This window comes from Mastacembelus armatus, chromosome 22 (genome assembly GCF_900324485.2).
Source record: "Mastacembelus armatus chromosome 22, fMasArm1.2, whole genome shotgun sequence".
Classification (NCBI taxonomy): Eukaryota; Metazoa; Chordata; class Actinopteri; order Synbranchiformes; family Mastacembelidae; genus Mastacembelus; species Mastacembelus armatus.
The window spans coordinates 4,911,761-4,937,691 of record NC_046654.1 but is presented as its reverse complement, the minus strand read 5'-3'; the positions used below and the strand labels follow the sequence as shown (position 1 = coordinate 4,937,691).

General features: G+C 40.6%; 1 protein-coding gene across 1 annotated transcript; it reads right to left on the bottom strand.

Moving 5' to 3' along the window:
- Nucleotides 1-3,666: 3,666 nt before the first annotated feature.
- Nucleotides 3,667-8,049, bottom strand: zfp36l1a (zinc finger protein 36, C3H type-like 1a). The gene is made up of 2 exons (XM_026308967.1): nt 7,876-8,049; nt 3,667-6,861 (listed from the first exon to the last, which is right to left on the bottom strand). Exons 1-2 carry the CDS (start codon nt 7,924-7,926, stop codon nt 5,809-5,811), a joined length of 1,104 nt encoding a protein of 367 aa, XP_026164752.1. The 5' UTR covers nt 7,927-8,049; the 3' UTR covers nt 3,667-5,808.
- Nucleotides 8,050-25,931: the final 17,882 nt, after the last annotated feature.

The following is a 25,931-nucleotide window of genomic DNA, read 5'->3' as shown; positions in this document are numbered from 1 at the left end:
GTTGAAATTTGTTTTAGACACTAAACTTGTGTTCTGTGTAGTCATGAGCTTTTGTAGATGCCAAAAATGTGACTTCATTCTTCATTAGATTGCTTAAAAATTTGACTCACCATACTGGTATTTGCCAAACACCATTATTACGATATTTAAATCTGCATCGAGGACAAAAAACAGGTTCTGCAAACTTTAAACTTTTTTAACATGAAATATATTGGGTGAGAACATCCCATCCATCCATCCATCCATTTTCTATACCCGCTTTTCCTGGCTCAGGGTCACAGGGATCTGCTGGAGCCTATCCCAGCTCTCTCTCAGGTGGAAGGCAGGGGTACACCCTGGACAGGTCACCAGTCCATCACAGGGCTGGGTGAGAACATAAACAACAAATATTTCAGTTAACAACAATATCAGCAAAAGGCTTATTTGCAACACCAGTTTAGCAGAATACAAGGAAAGGTTTTGCTGTACTGTGATGGATTGGTGACCTGTCCAGGATGTACCCCTGCCTTTTACTCAAAGATAGCTGGGATAGGCTCCAGCAGATTCCCGTGACCCAGAATAGGAATTAGTGGGTATAGATGATGGATGGATGGTTTTGCTGTAATGCAGTGCGTTGACATTATGAGCTGTATGCTTATTTGCTTTATTGTCAAGAGATGATAGATGCCACTCTGCAGAGTACATATGTAGTTGTAACAAAAATCCAATTAACTTAGTATACAGACTGAAAACAGGGAAATAGCCATCTTGTCTATCACTTTCCAGCAACCCCAAAGTTCACAAACACCAAAGTGTAAAAATCACTATTTGCTCTTTGACACAGGGAGGCTATTTCTTGGCTATGATCAGTTGTCAGGCAACCACTGAGAACTGCCATCCAAAAAATTGTCCAGCATGTAGCTCTGTAAAATGGCAAATTGCAGAATTTACCCTTTGGTTTTTATACAGATTACACAAACCAAGAGCCTGGCTAGCTGTTTCTCCCTGTTTTTGTGTTTATGCTAAGCTAACTGTTTGCTGCCTGCAGCTTTATATGAGACATGACAATGATACCTCTTTTCACAGGTACAGTAACTCTGCAAGATGTAAATATTTCCCAAAATGCCAAATATTTCTTTAAGCTTGACCATCGTGTATGTTAGTTTCATGTGGACTTATGATCCCACCATGGGTCAGAGGGATAGCTCATCTCATCCCCATAATGCAGGTTTCTGAACTCTGTTATGTGTCAGAAGTTAATCATACATCTCTATTTACAACAGACAAAGCAGCCTCTGAATACCCTCTACCCAAACCCCAGAACTCAGTGTTAATCTCAGTAGTTGTTTGGTGATTAATTATCTGTCCCACATCACCTGTCATGCTGCAGCGATGCAGACACAAGTCTAGTAGCTTGTGTCTGCTCTCAGCTTGTGTCTGTTCTCAGCTGTGAGTGTAGATAAGGGAAATAGCACAGTTAGCACTATTTGCTCAGCTCTTTCTTAAACAAAGAGGCAACCCTGCCTTTGATAAGTCAATTACAAAGTGTACATGCCACATTCTCTTGCTCAACCTTGAGGGTTAAAGGTGAATGAAGATTGGTTACTTAGAGTAAAACTACTCCCATCCTTTATCCTGTTGTGCAGGAAGTAATGAATTAACCACAAGCCTGATGTGTGTCATTGCACCTTTTCCATATTGGAAAGTAACCTGCTGCACAATGTGATGAAATAATGGAAGTTTTTTTTTTGGCACCTATAAAAGGCAACCTTCCTCCCGCTACCACCGTCAAGACCTGCTTCTGCAGGTTCAGAAACCCACTTCCTGGTACTTCATCTCAAGGTGTTTCTCTTCACAGACCACACAAACAGGAAACAGCCCTCTTTCATGTCCCTTGTACTGCATGCAATTGAAGTTCCTATGAAAAGGCTGCAGAAAGCCAGAAGGTATGCAAGAGTCACAATCACCTGATATAGTTTGAGATATGCAAACTTTAGCCTTTAAATGTGTTTTACATGTTATCAGGCAAAACTCTTATTGATAGCCAGTTCTCATCACATTAGAGAAAGTGGTGAAGTGTAAAGGTGATAAGACAATAACAATTGGGTTTTTAAACTGCTGAGGTTGCCTGTGCAAACAGAACATCCAAGCTTAGTAATTCATATTCTATTCTTATTTAAGTGACACTTTAAGAGTATACATTTGTATAACCCGATGTCTTCTTCTGCCTAGTTTGTTATTGACTAGATTGGCAGCCTGTCCTGTATACTCATTGGTTTCAGTTTGTTGTCCACATGCTGTGGAGGTTTTAACTTTCACTGCTTTTTAGAAATGATTCAGAATGAAACAATATGAAGTAGTGCGTAATCGTCTCAAAGCGAGTCATGAGCACCTGTGAAAATCAAGAGAAGCAATATTTTTATGCTGTTCCCTCTAATTGGTATGCAGAAAGTTATTGAAGTTACACTGGGCCTTGATGTAAAGTCACATGCTCAGTAGGCAGGCAGTTTGTTGAGACATGGCACTGGTGGGTGGGTAGCAAACGAACAAGATGAGGATCTTCCAGGCCCAGGCTCTATTGAATGAAACTAAAAGGGAGCCTCCATGGGTCAGCACCCAGCATTGTGTGGAGGCAAGGGAGTTCCTGTTCTGGCTCCTTTTTTGCAATCTGAGAGAATATAAACATGGACAGACGGAAGTGTCCAGAGAGGGCGGAAAAGCAGAAGTAGTGTGGTTGTTGAGTGGAGTGTAAGAAGAAAAAGCTAAAGTATGTTGTTACTGAAAGCAAATACCACTCTGCATGTAATCACAGTCAAATAGAGATTGTCATCTACTTTTACTTTCTATGTCAAAAATATAAAATTCTTCAGACCGTAATCAGGTAACCTCAGCAACCTCAGGTAATCACTTTTAATTCGTGGAAATGTTACAGCCTGACAGATCAATATTTCTGCTGAAACCAAGAGTGTCATGTATTTTTGTAACCAAACGTACTCAATCAGAGTTTGATCATCCCGAGGTCAATACCCCCAACAGCTCTGTGCAGCTCACCAATCAACGTGCATGACAGTGAAACTCCCCTTAGTTCTGCATCATGCACAAACAGCCAGGAGGCCTTTTTTCCCATTTTTATTTGATTTTACTATTAAATAGAACATTTGCAGATACTGACTTTTATAAAAAGCTTAGTCAGTTGGCTGTGGGCTTTAACTTAAGCTATTTTTAGTGGCATTATTAAAAGTATAGTTATTACGAGTATTTTGTAATTTCTCCATGAACGTGCAGACATGTAACACTAGAATTACTTTTATGCTTAAGAAAAATGAATAACTCATGCAAGTTCTGAGGAGGTTTAATAAGTTCTAAGCATAATTTTAAAACCCAATAAAAACTGACAACTTTCCTAAACAACTCAATTCCCTGAAGTGTTACATAAATGTTAAAAAGTTCATATCAAAGTTTGAATATAAAGTCATTCTTTAATAGACATTTTAAACATCTTCATTGGACAGATTTTAAAAAGACATTTGATTTGAATCCAAATATTTAACAATTTTTGCAATACCATTAGTCAAAGGTATGCTTTTGCCCTTTGGATAGATACTCCTGTCACTTCTAAAGGTGTAGGAAGCATCTAAAGCTCGAGATTTCCCAAAACCCTTGTACACAACTTATTACACAGTTTAATGATTCCAAAAATATGGGGTTTATTGATTTATCTGCAATTGGTACTTACAAAAGAGAGGGAAAAAAAAAACAAAAAAAAAAAACAGGCTTTCAAATAAACTCAGAAATTACTGTAGTGAAAAAACATGGCTGAAAAATACATTCAACAGCTTTACTTTCTTTGTGTCAAACTCAGTTAACCAGGCAACACAGAACAAGGGACTTAAAAATTAATTGTCCTCCATTATCAAATATAAAAGGCAGCAAGGCCTTACCTACCTGGAATGTATTCAGAGGCACTTCCAATGGTCAAGAGGGGGCCAAGCAAGTGCATCAAGCATCCAAATTAAAAACAAAAAAACTTTCCTCAACCCATTTGGTCACAGCTATTGCTTGTAATAAACAGACTGGGTGTGAGAGCATTACTGATATAACCAGTCTAACTTGGAGACTCTCTTAAGCCAGTGATGTCAGAGGTCATATAGCCCCCCACATACTTCTACCATTAACACAAGTACTGTGAGAATACCGCTCGGGACAAGATCTGAGACAAAAAAAAAAAAAATGAATCAGTGTAATAACAGTTAGTTACTGTTACTGTCAGATTATTGTAAGCTATGGGGTTGGGGGGAACACCAGGAATGAATACAAGCAAATCTACTTTTGATGGAATTGCAGTCCAATAAGAGGAATTAAAGAAAAAAAAAAAAAATACAATAAATAATCAAAACGCAAAACATCTTTTTTTTTTGCATTTTTTGCTTTAAATTAACTTTCATTTTGACAAAGTGTTGCAGAACAAAAGTCATTGAAGTACAATATATTAAACTGTGAAAAAAGGAAAACTGCACAAAAACTGAAAAACTTCACAATCTTTAGATTAATATGGAAGATCATAATTTAACATAAAAGAAAATATATTCTATTGTTCATTATCCTGATAAATACAAAACAAAATTAACAAAAAATGCATATGATCACCAATAAATATGTTCTGATAAGTTAAATAAGCAGTGACAAGAAAACCTTCGTTTCTGAAAGTTTTTCAAATAATAATAACCATAATAACATTAATAAAAAATAATTATCAAATAAAGAAAGCAAAAGGGATGCAATGAGTACAGAGAGTGCTCCTTGGAGCAGGTTTAAAGTGGGGGAAAAGAAAAGTAAAATAGCTTGGAGTTGCAGGATGTACAACTGCACCATGGGAATGCTGGAATTTCCCAGATTGGCAATGATGAAGGGAGGCAGGGTTGAGAGCCAGGACAAAGTCTTACAGGTTCAATGATCAGTTTGATATCAAGACTTCCTTCCCCCCCCAAAAAAAAACAACCAAAAAAAAAAAAAAACAGAGCCAGTGACCAGCAACAGGAGAAAGGGGTGGAAAAAAAAAAAAAAAAAAAAAATCAGGAGGGAGGGGGGGAAACATAACCAACTTCCAGTTCAAAGTCCTTCCTGCAGACTCACCCAGTCCACAATTACATAAGACGGTACTTAAAGAGAACCATAACGGGGAAGAGAAGGGGGTAAATGAGAAAGAACCAACAATAAACAGTAGTCCATTAAACACATGCAGGAACCACCCCAGGCACTTTTTTCTTTTTTTAAAAACAATTCATATCTTTTCAGGGTCTGTTACTTTTTTTTCCTTTTGTTTTAACTCAGTCTGTAAAAACGGTTGTGGTAGATCTACAGTTACATTAGCGAGCACCCTCTAGCTAGCTCAGGGGAAGTGGTATTGACAGGGAGGGGGGTTAAGGGCTAGTGCAATGCACTCCCCTTTCCAAGGCCACTTGTATTGCTACACATTCAAGAAAATAATGAAGAAGAAAAAAAACAAACAAAAAAAAAACAAAAAAAAAAAAAACAAGTGGCACCTGGCAAAACAGTCAATCCTTGTTCTTGTGATTTTCATTGTTCAATTCCTCTCCTTTTTGGCACTATGACACATGGCAGGGTACTTTTTAAAACTTGCTGTGCGGATTAGCAGGGATGAAATTTGAGATCCCTTAATCAACTACATCCTTACGATGTTAACGAGGAACTAACATGGTGTGTTGTGTAAGGGAAGCCAGAGAAGCTTAGGAAAGAGACAGAGGTAGAGGGGAGTGCCATGTTCTCTTTGTGTCACTGAACTCAAAGTCACTGGTGGTTGTATGTGGTCTAATCATCAGAGATGGAGAGGCGGCTGAAGATGGGAAGGCGGCGGGTGTTGTCTAGCGTGGGTGACTCTGAGCCACTCAGGCTGCCTCCAGAGCTGCTCTGGTAGCCCTCTTGATCTGACAGAGAGTCAGGTGGGCTGGGTGGAGAATCAAACATTTGAGGGGACTCCAACATGGGTCTGAAATAGTAAGGCGCGATGGTTGGAGAGGGTGGTGCAGGGGTGTTGGACTCTGTGCCTACAGGACCAGCATTGAGGCTGGGTCCAAAGAGGTTGGCCAGCTCCTGGCTGGAGTAGGTGAAGGGGTTACTGCTGGGCCAATCAGGGACCTCATCAGGGAAGAACATAGGTGGAGGGGTGACTGAGGTGGGGCTGTCTCTCAGCCCAGCTGAGCTGGAGAAGCCTGCAAAGCTGTAGCTGTGCTGCAGCCGAGGCCTCTCTATCTTGTTGGAAGAATTTAGAGGGGAGGACTGCTGGGGAGGTCCACGCCGCTCCTCAGCATTGTGGATGAAATGGCAGCGAGGCCCATATGGACAGAACCCGATGGTGTGGAAGGTGCGGCACAGCTCAGTTTTGTATTTGGGATGGCGGCTCAGGCTGCGCAGTTCATGGATTCCATGAGCAAACTGGCATTTGTCACCATACTTGCAGGAACCATTCTCCTCAAAGGGCCTGCAAAGCTCTGTCTTGTAACGGCTGGAGTTCACTTGGCTGGTGGGACTGGCAGGGCCCAGGCACTTGTTTAAGAGCCTCTCTCCTGTCTCAGAGAAAGAGCGGTCTCGCAGGCGGTTCTCCTTGTTGTTGCTGGTATTGCCAACCCCTGAGATGAGCGAGGAGTGGTCCGCTGCCTTCAGGCTATTCACAAATGGGTTCTGGCTGAACTTTGTGCTGCTCACTGAGTGCCGCCGCTGGTACACGCCTCCCGTGGAGGGAGATCCCACCGCCTTCCTGTCCAGCAGGGCTCCGGTGGGGCTGGAGATGGGCACGTTGGTGCCAGTGCAAGGGACAGACATGGGATGGGGCGCACCCAGGTTGTAGCTGAGCAGTTTGTTGTTCTGTAGAGAAACAAAAGAAAACAGGTTGTTAGAACATGGTGAACTATGGGGGAAAAAAAAAAAAAGAAAAAATCCTCAGCCTTCTTGGATGACTGATCTTTCTGGTTCCCTCAACATGAGCGGATCCAGGTCTATAGAACAGCAGCTGGTTTGGCAAGTTGCCCTGGTTAGTAAATGGAGCAGCAGCGCATGAGGCCATTGGGCCGCTAGTGGCTCTGCAAAGGCTGCATCATGAAAGATAATGAAAGTGTCAAAGCATCCTGCTGGATTACAAAACAACACTGATCTGCTTTAAACACACATGAGGTGGCTGTTGGACTTACAGCTTAAAAAAAAAAAAAAAAAAAATCTCTCAGTGAAAAGGTGAAAATATAGCCAGTCACAACAGTGCAGTGTCTGTTCACTGGTGAGCTGTAAAACCAGTTATTTCCCAGCAAATCTTAGTGTCACACACAAGCAGTGATATGAGCAGTTTTATAGGAGCAAAGAGTAGATTAGAGGCGCACAAATCTGGTCAATGATTAGCGAGCATGTGGCTGCTGCTTTGTGACGAGCATTAAAAGTGGCGCAAAACTGCTCTCGTAAAAAAAAAAAAAAAAAGAAAAAAGTTAAACTAAAGCCAGCGCTTGTGGTCGCTTGGCCTCGAAAGTGCACCGTAACTGGTAAGCAAAACCATAAATGTTATGTTCAGCTGTTGTGGCACATGTTAAATAGGAAAAAGCCCAAGTTTACCACTGCAGTAAGTTTTAGATTAACACTGGAGCCAGGTTACGGCTGACTCCGGAGACACTTGTTTGACGTAAATAAAGCCCGTGTCGACGCTGGACAAGGACGCGGGCGAAATAAACAAACAATGAAAGTTAAAGAAACGAACGAAAAAGCAAAACACAACAGCGTCCACAGGCAAAAGGCCCCGGACATGCAGCTCGTCATTCCTCCACAGCGGCTAACTCGGCTAACCAGAGCTGACTTTTCTAGAAGAGACGAGAGAGGAAGAAAAAGTTTTGCAGCTACCTTGTTTATTACTTCGAAGTCGAAGAAAGGCGATGCCACGGCTGTGGTCATCTTTGCAGCGACCAGGATCAAGTCAAAGTAGTAAAAAAAAAACAAACTGTGCTTGTTAGAAAGTTGCGCAGGTCTGCTGAGTTTCTGGTTTGCAGCTCCTGTGTATTTTTGACCCTGCAGAACTTCCCCCTCTGCCCTGCACCAGCTCGACATTTGCTTTTTAATCCTCTGCAGGAGGAGCCTGAAGCACTGGGCGTAACTTTCAGTTAACTTTTTTTTAGTCCTCTTCTGAGGGAACAAACCTGACTCGTTTCTCAGTTTGTTTGCGATTACTACATTGCTGCACGTAGTGTGAATGCTACACACTGATGGGGATTCATTGTAAGGGAACATACAATAAAATGAGTCCGTTTTAATCACTATCTTTTTTTATACTGATCCAGTTTTTATTTTTATTTATTTTTTTTTATTAGGAGAGCAGTGGATTAAACATACAATTATTCAAGTGAGTGATGTGGTGTTATGTTTACTCACTGTAAATAAGTTTAATATAAATCTTTTTTATCAGCAGGTTTTAAAGCCCAGTTCTTTTTGTTATGGAAGTCTGGTGCTTGAGCACTCTGAAGTTGTTTATTGGGAGGCGCTGCACTGTCCTCAGGGTTTCAGCTACCATCCACTACTCTGTAATTAATTTGCTCCTAATTGCTGGACTGCAACCTCACTTGTGGGACTTTCCGGTGAATTCAGGCAGCCAGGGTTTTTAACTCTTTCCTGACTGCATTTGTAGACTTTACTTTCTGTTTTGCCTACTGCTTCTACCACATTTCATTTCCTCTTGCTTCCCAGCTGAGTCAAGGCTGATCTCCTGATCCCCTAAGTTCAATATGTGCATGAATGTATGTGTCATTCCAACAGGTTGATGATAACCTGATACTTTAGGAGTGATTCACAGTCACAAAGATGCTTGGAGCCTCATATGAAAGAGCTGTGCTGCAGAGTGAAACCTATACAAATCTTTTGTGGCCCATATTCTACCTCCCTCCCCGCTGCACGCTAAATCCATGACAGAGCAGCCATCAGCCATGTGCACAGTCAATGTCAGGGTTGGGTTGCAATAGAAAAGAGGGAAAAGAAAAGCTGGGGTTGGGAGGGGTGTGGGTAGAAGAAGCTGTTAACAAAAAAAAGGGTTGGAGTTGGAGGAGGGGAAGTTGGTGTGAGGGGGAGATTTATAGGGGACATTTATTACTACACAGCACAGCCCCAGGGAGGTGAGGGAAGAGGGGTGGGGAGAGAGAGGCAAAACATTCCCTTTCCCCTTCTACTTCTCTTGCCTATACAGGAGCCACACAGGGGGTGGAGAGCTTAATCTCACTGCTAGCAGCCATGGAGGAGGCAGTGAAGTTGTTTTTGCACTGAAATGTTGAATTTAGCTGAGACAGAACAGTGAATGGTGGATGGCCATGAATCCAGCATGGGTTCTCCTCATCCAAAGCAAAGTTCTGAGATGTGTTTCTCCCAATTTTTCTTAAACTGAGCTTTAAGTGCTACAATGTTATTGTACCCATGCTTAAAAAAAGTAGATGTGCATAAAAACAGTCAGTCTGGACCCAGTTAGCAAGGAGCAGGAGTGTGTGTTTTAACATAAAAAGAGTTTTACGAGCCAGGGCTGTGTGGAGTAATCTCCCCCTGGAGTGTTTTCACAGACGACAGGGTGGGATGACAGACTTGCTGGAAATCACGTCTGCAGTTCAAAGGCCCTGTCACTGATTGATTAAGTGGATCAGATCGATTGTCTCCCTCTAAGGAATAACCACAGCAGGCAAGTAGGAGGGGAATCATCTTTTTTTCAGCAATACAAAAACCTCTAGCCGGTGTAAAATGACTTAAAGGGCCCATAATATATCAGACATTAAACAGAATCAGAGCCAGAGTTTGTTTAAGTACAGTAAAGTGATGTTGGCACTGGAAGTTTCACAGCAGATAATTGTACAGTTTGAACTGTGCAAGGTCAGCTGGGCTCAAAATGCGACAACAAACCACTGATGGAAAAGTATTCTTTGCTGGGCCTTGGCCTCAAGAAGCTTCACATGCTGCAGTTGTTTACTTTAATAGTCTCAAATGTATCGTGCCTGCTTGATATTGTGTGACTTAGTTATCCTTCCAGGTTTAGGAGGAGGCACCTGTTTCCTGCCAACATGAAAATATAAAGAAAAAAAAACTGGCTGCTCTCTCAGGGGATAATATCAGATGTGATCCTGTTTTAAAGATGCAGACAGTAAACCTCCATAACTGACACAAGTTTGACACAGAGCCCTGACTTACACCGCTGCTTCATGTTGGGCAAAAGGCATTTACTGACTTCCATGCAAAGCCCTTCTAGTCTTAATTATAAAAATCATTTGAGCTACACTGTAAAATTAAGTTAGAAGAAATATTTAGTAACTTTACTTCACAAACAAGCAAAAACAACCACTGCCCATCACAGCTTGTAGGAGTGTTGGAGACATACTTACGAGGTTTTCCATATTCATTCTACTAACTGCCATAATGAAAAAGGAATAAAAACTAAATCTCAGCTCATCAGGCAAGAATTTCCACAGGCTGTTGACAGAGTCAGCTTCTCTCTCCAGAGACATGATTTCAGAGAATATGTGCTCTCTAGGTCAAGGCTGGCCTCCTTTGGCTCATCGGCCCTATCAGGCTCTGTAGGAGCTGCAGTCAGTCACTCAACAGTTTCATTCCTGCCTCCTGCACTGTCGTCTCTGATGACCCCTCCGCAGAAGGGAGGATATGGATGAGACTTGAGGTCACTGAAAATGTTTATGTGGGATGACAGGATGTTAAATTTTTATCTGTCTGAACTGGATATAAAAGAAGTCACAACAAATTGGCTGGTGTGACAGTAACAGGAGCCTACTGCAGTACCTGCTTATAGCCAGCAGAGGGCAGAGTTCTTCATTTTCTCCATCCCCCATTTGCAGTGTTTCCTATTTTTCCCCCTCTTTGTAAAGTTAAATGTTTGCCTCAAGCATAAATTTAGGTTATCAGAATTGCTACACCTCAAGTGAGAACAGGTCAGCACAGTCAAACAGAGGCCTTTTCTTGTGTGGCTTTGTGGTGAATTAGGACTCAGCACAAGATTGTGTACTTTGTAATCAGCCTTTCATTTAACATACTAATTTACTGGCCTTATATGAAGCAAGGAGACTTATCAGCTACAAAACACAAATGCTCATACCAGTAGTGTGTTAATCTCATGCTGTGCTGCACCACATTCCACTTAAGGCAACCACAGGCTCATTAAATAAAGTCTTAAAGGAGGAATAAGTAGTATTTTTACTGCTATGTGTTACATAATATGCAGTTGTTGGTTGTTGATGAATACAAGTGACTTTCCTGTTTGCCACATACTGTCATGTATGATTTCATTTAAAGTCAATTTTCCAGCTGAAGTATCTGTTTTGGAAGAAAGCCTCCCCACGCACTTGCATTTTCAGTTCCTTAACATTGAAGTGTATTCTGGGCAAATGGAACATAAATAATTCAATTGAAATTTCTATTGAATTTTGTCTGTTTAGGTGAAAATATCACTGAATATTATTATCAGATCAGTTTCTTAAGTACAAGTGGCAGGACTATTATGCAACATTAAAGTGATGAATTTTACAGTACTCAATATACCAACATTTCCCTTGTTGACATGATCATACATTTTATATTTAATTGTTATTTAATCATTACTGAGCTGGGTCTAATTCTAATTATTTTATATAAAAGTAGCTTAATGTAAAATAATGCACTTATTGATATTTGCATGTAAAATCTTGATACTCAAAATCTTGATACTAACTTAACTGCAATATAAATGTATGGAGCAGAAGTAAAAAGTAGTATGAAGTACCTGAAATTTCTACTTAACAGCACATGAGTAAATGGGCTGAGTTCCATGTCACAAATGCAGACCGGATATTTTACAGAAAACTGGTATTTCAAGTTCTATTAAAACCCATAGATTACTTAATACTCCTATAACTTCCCATTTTTTCCTGAGCATGTGACCACGTCTTTCAACACACTGACAGGACAACTAATCAGCCAACAGCATTGAGCAATCAATCATCCAGTACAGTCTAGTTTGGGCTAAACAGGGTATTATTTCTTGAATATGCTGTCAAACGTCAGCCCATGTTTGCTGTGACACTGTGTGGGTTTCATTTTTGTATACATTCTCTTCCCCACATCCCAATTTGCGTGATCCGGTTTTTGTCTGTATAAGCTTTGACAGCCAGGACACCATGATTGCCTCTTTTCATGTGTTATGACATGTTTGCCAAATTCATATGGGAGGACCGTGGTCATCTATGGGGTGAAACCAGCCTCAGAGGAAGAGAGTTTACGGAGAGAGAGAGAGGCAGGGAGCGAGGAAAATAAGAACTAGCAGCAATTAATTGTCCATAAGAGTAGCCACAGCATTGTTAGTGGTGAACCGCCAACTGCTCTTGCTGATGTTGTTCCCATGAATCGCTCCAACATGCCCATCCGCTCGCTTCCCCTGCCCTTCATTTCACACTGGGTGGGATCCATCATCAGTACGAGCTTTGGCTAGTTCGGATGACTTTGACACGTCACAGCATTACAGTCATGACCAGAGTTCAAAACAAACACTATCTTGGAAATCAAAGTCTTGGGCTCCATCATTGCCAGTTTGCAGTGAAATCGAAGAAGCATAATGATGTTTTGGTTAAGTGCGAGGTTGCAAAAATAGCAACAAAACAGCAGAGTGAGGGGTCAGCGTTTAACAGAGATTTACTGTCCAATTCTCCACTGACACACTGGTCTCTAGAGGAAGGTTGTATTTAGAACGAAAGGCCGGCTTCCTTTTCTGACTTCCTGACCTGCGTTTCCTGAGGAACTATCTCTCTATCTGTCCAGAGGGCTCATGGGAAGGGATAGTTTGGTTTTCCACTCGCACATTAGGGGTTGCAAAGGAAGAAGCAGAGGTCAAAATCATCAAATGAGACCACAGCGTTATGATACACGATGCTGCGGGCTCACAGTGCAGAGATGGGAGATGATATTAATGTGCGTGAAGAAAGAGTTATGGATGCAGAGAGGAATCTGGTTTGTGATGTGTCCAGTCCCCCTGGACTCAGCATGCTTCTGCTGGGGATCAGACAGACCTGACCCTGGTCCAGGTGTCATGACCATGCGGCGGACGCTGAAACAAGATACTCCTCAGCTCCTCACTCAACACAGGAAAAAAATCAATGGGCTTTGTATAGTGCAGGAACAGTGGAAAGCATTCTCTCATCCAAAAAAATCCTGCCCTTGTCCCATCTGTCCCCATTCTCCAGCACTCCTGGACCTCACAACCGGCCCTGTGTGGTCACTCCCGGACTAGAATTACACAGTCCATGTGTCCAGCTCTGGACAATGCACAAAGTCAACCGTTCATGTGACCCTGCCCACTTTTCTCACACTTTATTGTCACAGATTTATTGAATTGGATGTGATTTCTCTGTAGCTATTGATATCCCTCCAGCTGCTGTTGACAAGGACTTACTTCTGACGTGGGTGCGTTATGTGTTTGACAACAGCTTGCCTATCGGAAACGAGACTTTGATAATTTGTTTTTGATCATGTGTGAATTGATGGGAGTGTGATTTTGATTAACTGATGTGGAGCTGTGAGAACAGGATCATTTGTTTGTGAGCCGTCCTCAGTCGACCCAGGGTGTATGGTGTCAAAATCCTCCATGTTGAAGACGTGATGATTTATTTTGAAAAACTGCTTTTGTTGTTACTGCAGCTCTAATTGGAACCTTTTTCTGCTGCCTGTTTATTGCTAGCAGAATGCTACAGATTAAATTGTCTGCAGACTACTTGATGAAGCGCTACATGACTTCTTATTTGGAGCCATGGCTTGCGATTTATTTATTTATTTCTTGTCTACTACTGTAGATATTAAATTTCTGTTTAGTACTTATTAGGGAGGGCCACGGTTGCTCACAGCGTGGCATCTTAAGAAAATCTAAATACACAAACAAATTCAACAACATAAAATGTATGTTGATGGTATGCAACAGAAACAAATGTGCGGCAGATTCAGACATCACAACAAAAAGAAACAGTTGACACACTGATAGCATGGTTTAGATATTCCTTCAGATATTTGCCTCACTTTGTGTTAGTGTTATTACAATTCAAATGTACTGACTAAATAGCGATTAGCGTGAGATATATGCTAAGATAGCCTGTATCACATACGTCAGTGAGGTAATTAACTGTGAGGTCACACATAGCATCGACTTGCATGCCTAAAAGTGTTTATCAGATTTTCTGACTTTGGTTTCTAAAATTTAAAAAAAAAAAAAAGTGCAACTCGCAGCATTTCTGAATTTGGTTGCTTTTGTTGTAATGTTGTAAGTCCTTTGGTGTTTGTTCCTATTGTTTGTATTTGCAACCAGTCCTTGCACTGAGTTGTGTTTTCTGTGTCTGTAGTGCATTTTGTTAGGCTGCATATTTTTTTGCACTTTTGCAAATATCAGTGTCCTCATATTTTTTTGTTAGTGTTGCATAATGGTGCACTGTAGTACTGCACATTATTGCTGTAATGTTAACAGTATTATATATATATATATATATATATAATTAATCTGTTCAACAATACCTTTACGTGTCCTACTGAGATAAAAATTCCTCGTAACTTTAATTCTTTTCTTCTTTCTGACCTCAGAAAGTCACTTGAGTTCATGTAGTTCATCTATCCCCTCTTAAATGGAAAATGAATAAATGAGGAAACTATCAAAACTGGATAAAGATCAAGAAGCCGGTGGCAGAATTATTTTCTCAACAGAATATAGACAAAGGCTCAAGTAGCATTTTATGGTCTCGGGGGGGGGGGGCAAAATACATCATCATCTTACCTCTTTGATTGGAATTATGCAAAAGCATTCCCAATCAGTTAAAGAAAACAACTCTGAGGGATTTTGTATGATGACTCACAGTACAAACAACACAGCCCTAAATAGAGTTTGATGTCCAAGATGAGTCTTAGCTGGTTCTTTTTGTGCTTTTTGTGTGTGTTTGGAAAACAGCCCTCTGGGTCTTTGAGGCAGGTCCAGTCCAACTGCCCCCAACTCTTTTCCACTCCACCTCTCTTTCTCTTCTCCCTCTTTCAGACTGTCCTCTTGTCTGGCAGTAAAAGAAAGTGCAGCTGTGTGGAGTCCTATGTGCTGAATGAGAAGAATCAGACCATTTGGTTGACTTTCCTAGCCAAAGCTATAATTTGCTGCTGCCAGGGCCTAACATCCAGTCCAGAGAAATTCATTGGTTCCAACCCCTTGTATCCAACAGGACAATACAGCCATATACCATACGGGGTCCCATGTGCATGCCTGCCAATATATGGAAGCACCCAAGGATTCAGACCTGGGTACAACACTAAGCACTATGATTTTATTTTAAAAAAATTATTAAATAATTAAATAAAAAAATTGCCACGTCCGTTTCTTTCCTGCACAAAGTTGCTTATTTCAAAAATTCTAAAAAAACAAATGTAATTTTCTTCATGCTACTGCTGAATTATCTCGTTTCAAAGTGGTAGCACTCATTTCTACTAGAATTCCTTAAACCAAAGAATCAAAATTAAGAACAAGTGGAATTATTTTACCCCAGTGCCTTCAAACTGTACAATCTGAAGGCTGAATGTGAGAAATTACTTGTCAAGACAGATGTTTATTGTAATTTGACCAGCAGCATGTGTGTCAGTCTGTTTGTGATACAGAGCTTTAACAAGCAACGCTGGTATGAATTATGCATTGAGTTTGGGTTTAGATTTAGTGAGTGGTTTAATGTCATTAGCTTGCCCTCAGAAGTACAGACAACGCTGCTTGTGTATGTTTCCAGTAAGCACTATTAGTGCCACATCAGGCCCAAATGGCAGCCCAAGTGACTGTGTCCACCCAGGGGAGTGCTCACATTATGTCTGTATTGTGTGACAGCTGAATATGGAAACACTTTTTGTGCTTGTTAAATTCTTTCTGGTTTGCCCATTTTTTCTTGCCTTGTATAAGGTTCTACAAGTCTAGTAAAATTCAATGACTTTCCCAGAAATGAAAGTTTATTGTCCCCCTCAGCCCACCCGACTTGTAAATAATGGCAGATTTACCAAAAATCTCAAGCCAACAGCCCCCACCTTCATACCATTACCAGTACCACTATACGCCAAAACGGCTGCCAAAGTACACCCAAACAAACCCCCTTCTTACTCATTGAGACCTTCCAGCTGTCTGTTAACAGTGTTTACACCACTAAAGCCCTCCAACTCAACACTCAGAGTGGAAACTGTTCCTGCAGCTCCTACGCCACTAAAATCCAATCTACCTTTTTAACTTTAATTATCATAATGAAAACTATAAGTACTTTACTAGGCATACTCATGCATCAAAGAACTGCCTCTTTGGTGTTTGACTAAAACTTTGTTGTAGCACCTCCAAATGTAAAGTTAATAAAGCTTAGAAATGGACATATAAATGATACACAAAATGAACCTTCGGTGCTAATAAAGTCTTTCTTTGAACTAGTTTTTTGAAAACTAGAAAATTACATTTTGCATTTCATTCTGGTTTTGTGCTGGCCTCCAATCACATGTACACTTAATAAAGGATGCGGTCAGTTTCTGTGTGAGATATTCATTCAGATCTTTTGAAAACGCCAACACAGTGTCTGCATGATCCAAAAAAATCAGAGATATTAAGAAGAGAGGATAAAATGAGTTCCACATGGGAACTACTCCTACATGGAGAAACCTGTTAATATTTTTAATACAGTGACCTCAATCATTTATGTTAGGTTAATAAAACCTCAGATTCTGGCTCACTTAGACTTAGCGTGAGAGTTTAATTTGACTTGCTTTGATCATCCGTTTTAGCTAAAATTATAAATAATCAAGCTTTAAAGCAGTCTATAAAGTCTGTGAATGAGAGAGCTTGAATGGAACAGTTAGCATGCGAGCGATGATGCATGTGTGTGCAGATGTGGAGACAGGCTGCTGATGTGTAGGTGTGTAAGTGCTGGTAGAGTACAGTACTGGAGCTTCCACTGTGGGTTACGTCTCACTGCATGACTCACTGCGTGAGATGGGCGTACAATTGAAATACCACAAAAGATCCTCACAATGTCCACATAAACATTCTTGCACCTACAAACTCTCATATCGAATAATGACATCAGTGTTGACGTTTGTACCCTTGGTTATTATATTAGAAAGTGTGACCTTAGACTAATATCAAATCCAAGGATGACACTCAAAAGATTTACTTTAATGATTACGTCTAAGCCGTAATCAACTTGAGGCTAAGGATGTTTGTTTTTTCCCCATGTCAGTTCTCATACACAGAATAAGAGTCTCTCATCTATGTGAGATTGAGATATTGAAACTGCCTTCTGTTATCACCTGGAATTTTCAGAGTTAATAAGGATTGAAGACTTTGACTTGACTAGAGAATGAAGAGTAAAAATAAAATAATAATGTTGAAACCCTGTTCTGAGAGAGAAAGACATAGAGTGGGTATTTGTAGAGCTCAGTATACAGTCATGATTTATCACCACTGAGGTAATATCAAGGTCGGCGCCCTGAAATGTCTTTGCTTCAACAAGATGCCTTGAGCCGGATAAGAGGGCCTAAAGCTCTCAGATCAGCAGAATGATGGATGAAAGTCTTCCATCTTGTTTATGCAACCTGACACAAGGCATCTGCTGGCCTCTGCAGCACTCACTTCATGCTGTAATAACCATCTGAGCTCGCTATTAGACAGTGAAACAGAGATTATTAAGGTATTTCAGATGCAGTGGTGAGGAGACAGCCATAACATTATCTGTACTTATTGGATTTTTGACTTATCATTGAGCAACATGTAGGTTAAATATAATAGCCTACTATGCTATCTTTAATGTATTCTTGATAAAAGTAATACTGTACTTAACCTTCTAGTTTGTCTTTATGAAGAAAATGAATTCACAGCTATAAAGCTAAAAACTTTATGGGATCCAGATTCTGGATTCTGGGCAGGTTTTTCTATTTTCCAGTATATCCAGCAGAAGAGAGTGGACACGACTAAGGTGTAAAGTTTGGCAGAATATCACAGGTGTGGCTCGATGTGCTAAAACTACAGCTTTCTATGGAATGAACTGCCTTGACTGAGCCAAATCATGTAACAAAACCCAACCAGCTTTCTCTGTTTATGCTCCTGCCAACAATGTTTTTTCTCTTTTTCAGATTAGACAAATAAATAAGTATGCATGGAAAAATCTGTCAAGGCAATGTGCTATTGGACATGCTGTAATCATTATACAGCCTTGTAATATACCATAAATGTCATAGCCAGAGGCAGTGATGGAGTGTGTTTGCTCTTGTGCGGGTTTGCTGTGTTTAGGGATTGCTCCATATGTGAAGAAGCTGCTGCTCCAATATGTCTTCCATCTGTCTTTGTTGTATGACTAACTTAAACATAATCTCCCATTCAGTTTTTTTCCCCTTTTCTTTCACCCTCCACCTCCTCTGTCCAGCTCCTTTTTAAAACATCCATTACTGCAGGACACAAATTCTCTCAAACAATCAGCTGCTTGCATAAACTTTCCTTCCTTCTTTGCTAGTGTACGGTATTAAGATGGCAAAACAACAAGAAAGAAAGACAGCTGAAGAAAGACAGAGAAGCAGAGGGAGGGAGGTAGAGACAGGCCCAGCACCAGTAAGGAGAAAGTGCGGAGTCATGCTGTAGGAATGCTGGAGGGGGGGATTGCTGGCGTGACTGCCCCATTTTTCACAGCCATAATCAGAGCCAGCTGTCAGTGAGAGGGCCCAGAAGATGAAGGGGGAAGGGGAGGCTGATGGGGAGGGAGGGGAGGGAGGGGAGGAAGGAGTAAGGGAGCTGGATTTTTTCTGAAAGACAAGGAGGAAAGGAAAAGCTGGTCAGAACTGAGTTTTAGTGAAGTTAATATATTTCCTCTCTGTGTATCACCAGGCTATTACAGAGTTATGCAAACGACGAGTCTGTAAAGAATCGTGTGAAAAACTGTCTTTGTGTGAAGATGCCTTCGCACTTGCATAACACAGTCAAAAGGAGGCGTGGATCAGACTGCGGCCTTGACTAGGCCTGACTACAGTCTGAGCCAGGTTAAAGGATGATAGAGGGGGCTTCCTGCCTTCCTGCTGCTCCTGGGACTTTTGCAGCACAGAATGACAAAGCAGAAGCTGTTAGACACTCCATCCAGCGTCTGTGTGAAGTGTACAGTCCCTTGTGTACATATATGGGGCAGGGATATAAACAACCAAGACGAACATCCTCATTCAAGATTAAAAAAAAAAAAAGATATAAGTTTTAATTTAATATTTTGAACATTATGGCAGATCAGGATCAAATGCATCTTTGACTCAGAATAAGCTTGGAGTCTAGTAGCTGCTCTTTTCACATCTGTGGCTGTTGTAAAGCTGCTGCCAACAGCCATGCCAGTGCCGTTAGCGTCCTAGAGCTCTGACTCTAAACTTCTGGTGTGTTTATGTTTAGTCTACAGTCGCAAGGTACATCCCCCTTCCACTATATGTGAGGTTCTGTTGTGTTTAGCAAGAGGGGCCTTCATCCGGTGTTCTGAAGGTCAAATTGATGAACCCATTGCACCTTAATTTGATGAAATATGAAACGAGGTGATAAAAATGAGAGTTGTGATAAGTTTCACCCATAAAACAGCCTCAGCTTGAAAAAACAGTAACTCTGAGGTGAATTATTACACAGTTGATTTCTGAAGTAGGGTAAGGTATTAAGGTTCATATACTATGGTAATATAGTTTATGACCTATCTCTTAACCTGCTCTGCCTTGTACAGTGACAGTGCCATGTGCTGTGTATGACCCCTGTTTAAAAAAGGCTTGGTTGAGAACTGCTCGGTGTTGATTTTTGCGTGATTCATGGCGACCTCCTCAAAGTTGAAGTACCACTTTTTCACATCAGCCGCCTCTGACATAGTATCCTAAACACATCCAAGAAATAGTCTCACTGCTAATGAACTTTGCAGCCACTACACTGATCTCTTTCTTTAAAAGTGGGTTAAATAAATCACCTTTTCAGGTTGCAAAAAGCTTTACTTGGACACTACAGCTTTCTTGGAAATCTGGTTTTCATCAGTGCAGAGGCCTTGTTTTCTATGAATGATTTAAAAATATCTCCCCTTTACATTATTTCAGAAAGCTGTTACTGGAGCACAATAGATGACGCGCCCAAACAGGAACCTTTAGAAACATGTATTTGGGTGTCTGAGCTATTTTAGATCTCACAGAACTCCCCTTTCTGCCCACTTCCTGTGCTCAGGTCTTGATGTAATGCGGGGTTGTGCAAACAGCCTCAAAAATCACTCGGGTCTCAGAGCAAAAGTTTTTTAAAATGTCCACCACGATTGACAATAAAAAACCCCATGGTTGTGAAGTAGTCATTCTCATTTAAATATTCAGGTGTAGGCCACCTTAAGTGCCATTACTATAAAAAACTAGAACTGTGTCCCTCCTTGTATTCTCATTGATAAATATCCTGTTTTTACAGTATTCAGTGGTACTGTACAGTAATTTTCCCGATCACTTTTTTTTCTAGCTCCAATTTGAATTCTTAAAATTTGTCTGGTCCAGTACTTAGATTTGCCTGAATAACAGCTTTAGGCGCACAGTCAAGTTACTGTAACCCCAAATGTGAGTGGAGAAGCCATCTCTGGTCTGGCAGTTCCAGACATGTAGTGGTCCCAGGTTTATGTATGGTAATTTGATTAAACACAAAGCCTTTGTGACACATATCACAGCACAGGTGTTCATAATAAAATGAATGTCTGAATTCTATTTAACTGCTTTGGGTTCAGGGTCCTTGCTTTGTACATGCTGGCTCAGTGCCACATGGTCATGCGACAACTGAAAAGAAAGGAGCCACTGTTAATGTTATTAGTAACACCTGTGGTGTTCGTGATGATAAGTCAAAATGGCTGCTGTGAAAACACGCCTTAGCAAATCTTGAAACCAAATTTTGACACATGGACCTTCTACACAGCAGGGTTTGCTGATTGTGTACTAAAGTGTGACCTGCATCAAGGACCTCATGATTAGAATCACAAAAGATTTATGTCTATGAAGCATTTGCTCCGTATTGCATTTACCACATGAGCCCGACGCAATAGACAATTTAGAAGAGTGTGTTTCCCGTTTTGGTGAATTTAACCTTTGCTCACCTTTGTTCAGCTTTGACTGTACAGATGTGCATAGTCATAAAGTTGAAATAATCATGCATACACACTGTGTTTGGAAAAAGAGAAGTTATTATTCTAGTGGTGTGCCATCACCCACTGCAGATTTGTTCTCAAACACTTACTGTAAAGGTTTGTGATTTCACTGTTCAGTAGAATTTTTTTTACTTCTTAAGTTGGAACCAAGGCATCATATAATTTTCACTGCTGAATGTGGGGCAGCTTTGTTGAGCACAAGACTAACCGACATACCGTGTAACCTAATCACTGTCCATATAACTTATAGTTTTCTGATGTGTCAGTGGAGCTGTTTCTTTTTGACTTCTTTGAGTCACTAAGTTGTCTGAATGTACTACATCTACATAATCTGCTTAGAGGTAGAGGTCAGTTGGACATTAAGAAAAAAGCTCCTTTTATGAAGTCTGCCAGTTTCCACCTGAGGAAAATAATGTAAACATATGTCAGCTGGACAAATTCTGTGCTTATTTACCAAAATGTAAAACATCATGTCAATTTTTTTTTTTTTTTTTTTTTTTGCGTATGGGGTTGACATGCTACAAGCTGCGCTCCCTCTCAGCTGGCCTGTTTCTCTGCCCGGGCCAGTTGTTTATCACTTCTGGGCAGGAGTGAACGGCCTGTAGCCTCTTTGAATTCCAGCCAAGTCCAAAGTGGAGCAGGTTCAAATTCCTTTTTACTCTGGCCCTGCCTTCATGTGCCACAGCTGGTCCATTATCAAAACTAGAGGTGTATGTTGACCCTCACAAACCGTGTTCTGGGGATTGGAGTGGGTCAATTACTCCGTTGCACAGAGAACCATCCAACCCAGATATGGTTTCTAAAAACCCTCTCAGGTGGTGAAGGGTTGTGTTGAAGTCATGACACAGTCATTATGTTGAGTTGTGCTGTAACACAGACTAACAAAATGATCATCTTTAGTGAATGTGGAGCTATAGTTTCAGACTCATATGCCTCCCTTCCAGTTTATTTAGAATTGATTTTAAGCTGCTGATTTTTGTTTTTAAGGCCTTAAATGCTTTGGCTTCCTCCTGCCTCACTGGTCTTGTGCAGTAGCACAAACCGACTAGATCACTTAGATCATCAGGTCAGTACCTTCTAGAGATTCCTAGGGCCAGATATAAACGCTGGGACGACTCTGCTTTCGCCATTGCAGCTCCTAAACTTTTAGTTTTTGTTTTGATTATATTAATAGTATTTTTTTATATATTTAATGATCTTATTCTGTCGACGTAAAGTACTTTGGTCAACTGGATGTTGTTTATAAAGTGGTATATAAATAAATATGATTTAACTTGATTTGATTTGCTTATTGTCTTGCAATACACAAAGACAAAAAAGCTGTAAATCTGTATGCATTTTTTTTCTATTTCATCTGTTTTCTTCCTCAGCATGTTGAGATTAAATCTGGGCTGAGAGTGTCTGTTATCAATTGATTATTGCTGAAGATGATTTTCCCCTGTCTATACAGCAGAGCTTCGTGGGTACTTTCCAGGGCACTTCCTTTTTTTGGCAGTATGTTGCCTTGTTTATCAAGCTGCTAAACTTTGGTAAGACCACAGGCTGTGATTCACTCCATGAACCCGGCAGTCGCTAGTTCAGGGTTCAGTTTACAAACAATGTTGCTCAAAATGTTCTCTCTGGCCTAATCACACTTGTCATTGTGATGTGCGTTTCCAGATCTGCCACTAAAGATCACTTCTCATGCCTGTTGTTTGCCTCACTGAATTACTGTTACTAAAGCTCTTCTGGCGAGGCATGATTGTAAAAGTCTCAGTTTCATTTCAAAATGACACCAACTCTTAAAATATCAAGAATGACGCCTTTTGTCATTTAGTATTAAAACTATGAGTCACTAAGTGCTGTTTCTCAGATACATCTGTTTAGAAATATTAATGGATATGATAAAATGAAAGCAGCAAAATGTCTTCAGAAAGGGTTGGCACTACAGTCATGATAAACTGAAGTTATTCTATACATTTTCTTATCTGTAATTATCAGGTTGTGCCTAATAGTGTGTAGGTTGTGATTACCTCTACATAACCTGGTTTATATTCTCACACAGTTAAGGGGATTTTTTTCGATACAGTGGCCAATAATTAATTCCAAGCACCAAGAAATCATCAGCCAAAGATTGAGAAAGAACAAATAGGGGTTGATGATGACAAATGACTGATAAAATGGAGGGTTTGAGATTATTTGTAGATTCTAAACAGTTCACATCAGACAAGCCGCAGTGTTGTTTTTTTTTTTTTTTTTTTCATGGCCATAACACATGCAGTGCTAACTATCAGCCTCGTGCCACTGGCACACAGCCTGCTACAGGAACTTAAGTCACTTCCTTTCTTATCTTATTGATGTGGAAAGAGGAAGCCCCCTTACTTTCCCCAGACCTACTTATCACAAGACCAGAAAAAGTGTGGTAATGTTATTTTGGACCTGAAATAACCTACATTTTTCACTTTTATACACTGAACAGATGTTAAAATAAACTTTATTTCCTGACTTGTAACTGTCACATATAGCACATGTGTATAGCTGTGTTTTTGAGTGTGCTGTGGTGTTGCAGCACCTGTGCGCAGATCTGTGTAACAGGATGTTGGGGGTTGTTCTATGTGTCTCCTTTTGCAGGCATCCGTCCCACCCACCAAGCCTTTCTGCGCCCTTATACTGTATGAGTAAAAGTGCTGAAGACTGTATGGAACATGCAGAGGAGGTAGAGAGCGCTCCCTTCTTTGATGCCTCAGTGCACATACCAAGGCTTGAACTGTCTCGCCACACAGCTGTTTAACCCATTCAAGCCCACACAAGAATAAGTTAGTAGCAGGAACAACAACAACAACCTTTGCCATTTGGAAAATCCACCCATTGTTCCCTTTTATTTACTTAAGCACTTTAATGTTGCTTCATTAGCATTTCCATGATCTCCATGCATCATAATTCAGACCAAGGGCCTTATTATTTAGCCCAGAATTAGCTTGTGGTAAAGTCTAATGACAATGGCAGCTCTGAGTGTTCCATGTGTTTCCTGTAAGAGCTAAACAGAAGAATGTGCTAATCAATAACACAGAACTGGGACTCAAACCAACCTTGATCAACTTGAGCATTTAGCAACTAAAGAGAAATAAGCTCCAGAATCTAACCAGACACCAAAATATAATAATTGAAATACTGTATATAACTCTATATAACAACAGTGACCTACGCTGCAAATCAAACTTTATACCCTGAGAGGATAAGGACCCACTATTTTTTATATATTATGTATGTTATCATAAAGAGCATGATCATAGCTGAATTCCAACCATTTTACCATTTGCACTGCATCTGTCACCTGGCCCCCGTGTTTGTTTAAGGAGGTGATCACGTGAAGGCCGGGACAGGGGCAGGTTAAGTAGGTTTAAATGGTGCCATATTACTTCCTCTGGGAACCTGTTAATGGCACAAACAGTCGCCCCAAAACAAGAATCCAATAGCAAAACAAGCAGCATAGCTGAAGGTCATCAGTTTTGTGATGGAAATAGCTGGAGGAAGTGAGTGATGCTTCTTATCAAATCATACTGTAAGTCATCACAGAGTTACAGAAGATCCATTACTGTGGTCTAGGAATTTTTTTAAAATATATTTATTTATATTCATGTCACTCGTAATTTACAGTCACACATCGTAGAAGGGAGTGGACGGGATTGTGTAACACAGTCTGAAAAAGTATTGGTTTTGCTAAAATGCAATTGCTATGAAAATAATGTCCACAAATTATAGCAACAAGCCCAAATAATTTCCTGTAGTGGTGCTTAAACTCTGCTATTTCTGCCTGTCCCTGTTTATTTTTGGGAGGAGGGGTCCAGGGGGATGGGGACTGCGGACACATAATCCTCCCAGAAAAGTGATTTATTTATGAATTCCAGTGCAGAACCTCCCCTCCTGAGAGCTGGCCAGCCTGCCAGAAGTCATTGGCTGATGTTTACAGGACTGGATTGGCTAATTCCCATGGCGCTGTGTGCCTGCAGTGCTATCTTATTTATACAAGGCCTGATATGGGAGAACAGAGGGGTTTATTTTGGGATATTCCCCATAGATGGATCTGATTTCTCCAACTGGAGCAGTTTCCTCCATACGTGCTGCCCTTCAGGTTTTAGTGGTGGACTGCACGCCTGTGGACACAGCTCGCCACTTACTGAAGTTTAAAAGGGCTGAATTGGCTCATTGGAGGAAACCATGTCATAACATCTTGAGTCAGACTCAAGAAGAGAGACAGAGTTCAGGGACAACACAGGAAGTTGAATATTAGTCTCATAAAAAATGCATTGTTTCTCTTGTCAAAACAATTTTCAGGAATTAAAACTCCTACGTACGAGTTAATTTATCACTGCATTTAACGAAGCATTGAGTCAGTGATTTTGCACAAGGGCTTAAATAACCAACAATACTTCAGGAAGAATGGTGATATCATTTTGCTGAAGTAGCTGTCATTTTGTCAAATGCTGGGTAGTTAACACTGCCAAAGAGTCATTTCACAACCTTCCTCAAGCTGAAACATTAAACGCATAGTAAACGGATTGAACAACGTAATTGTGGTGATAAAAAACAACTGTACTGTTTTCTTACCTCAGAAAACAAATTAACCACAGAATACTTGTCTCTGAGCAAAACATGCAACTCATGTTTGCCTTTTGAAGAACATCACCTACAGGCTTAAATTGAGTTTGGTAGAATGTTTTTCTCTTGCACTCAAGTTCTAGATGAGTAATTTGTAGAACGGATGATGCTCAA

What these genes read in the sequence shown, in the direction of transcription:
- zfp36l1a (XM_026308967.1), bottom strand. Translation starts at nt 7,926, where the DNA reads ATGACCACAGCCGTGGCATCGCCTTTCTTCGACTTCGAAGTAATAAAC. An exon ending in ACTTCGAAGTAATAAACAAG is followed by an intron (nt 6,862 to 7,875) that starts GTAGCTGCAAAA and finishes GTTTCTCTACAG; the next exon opens with AACAACAAACTGCTCAGCTA.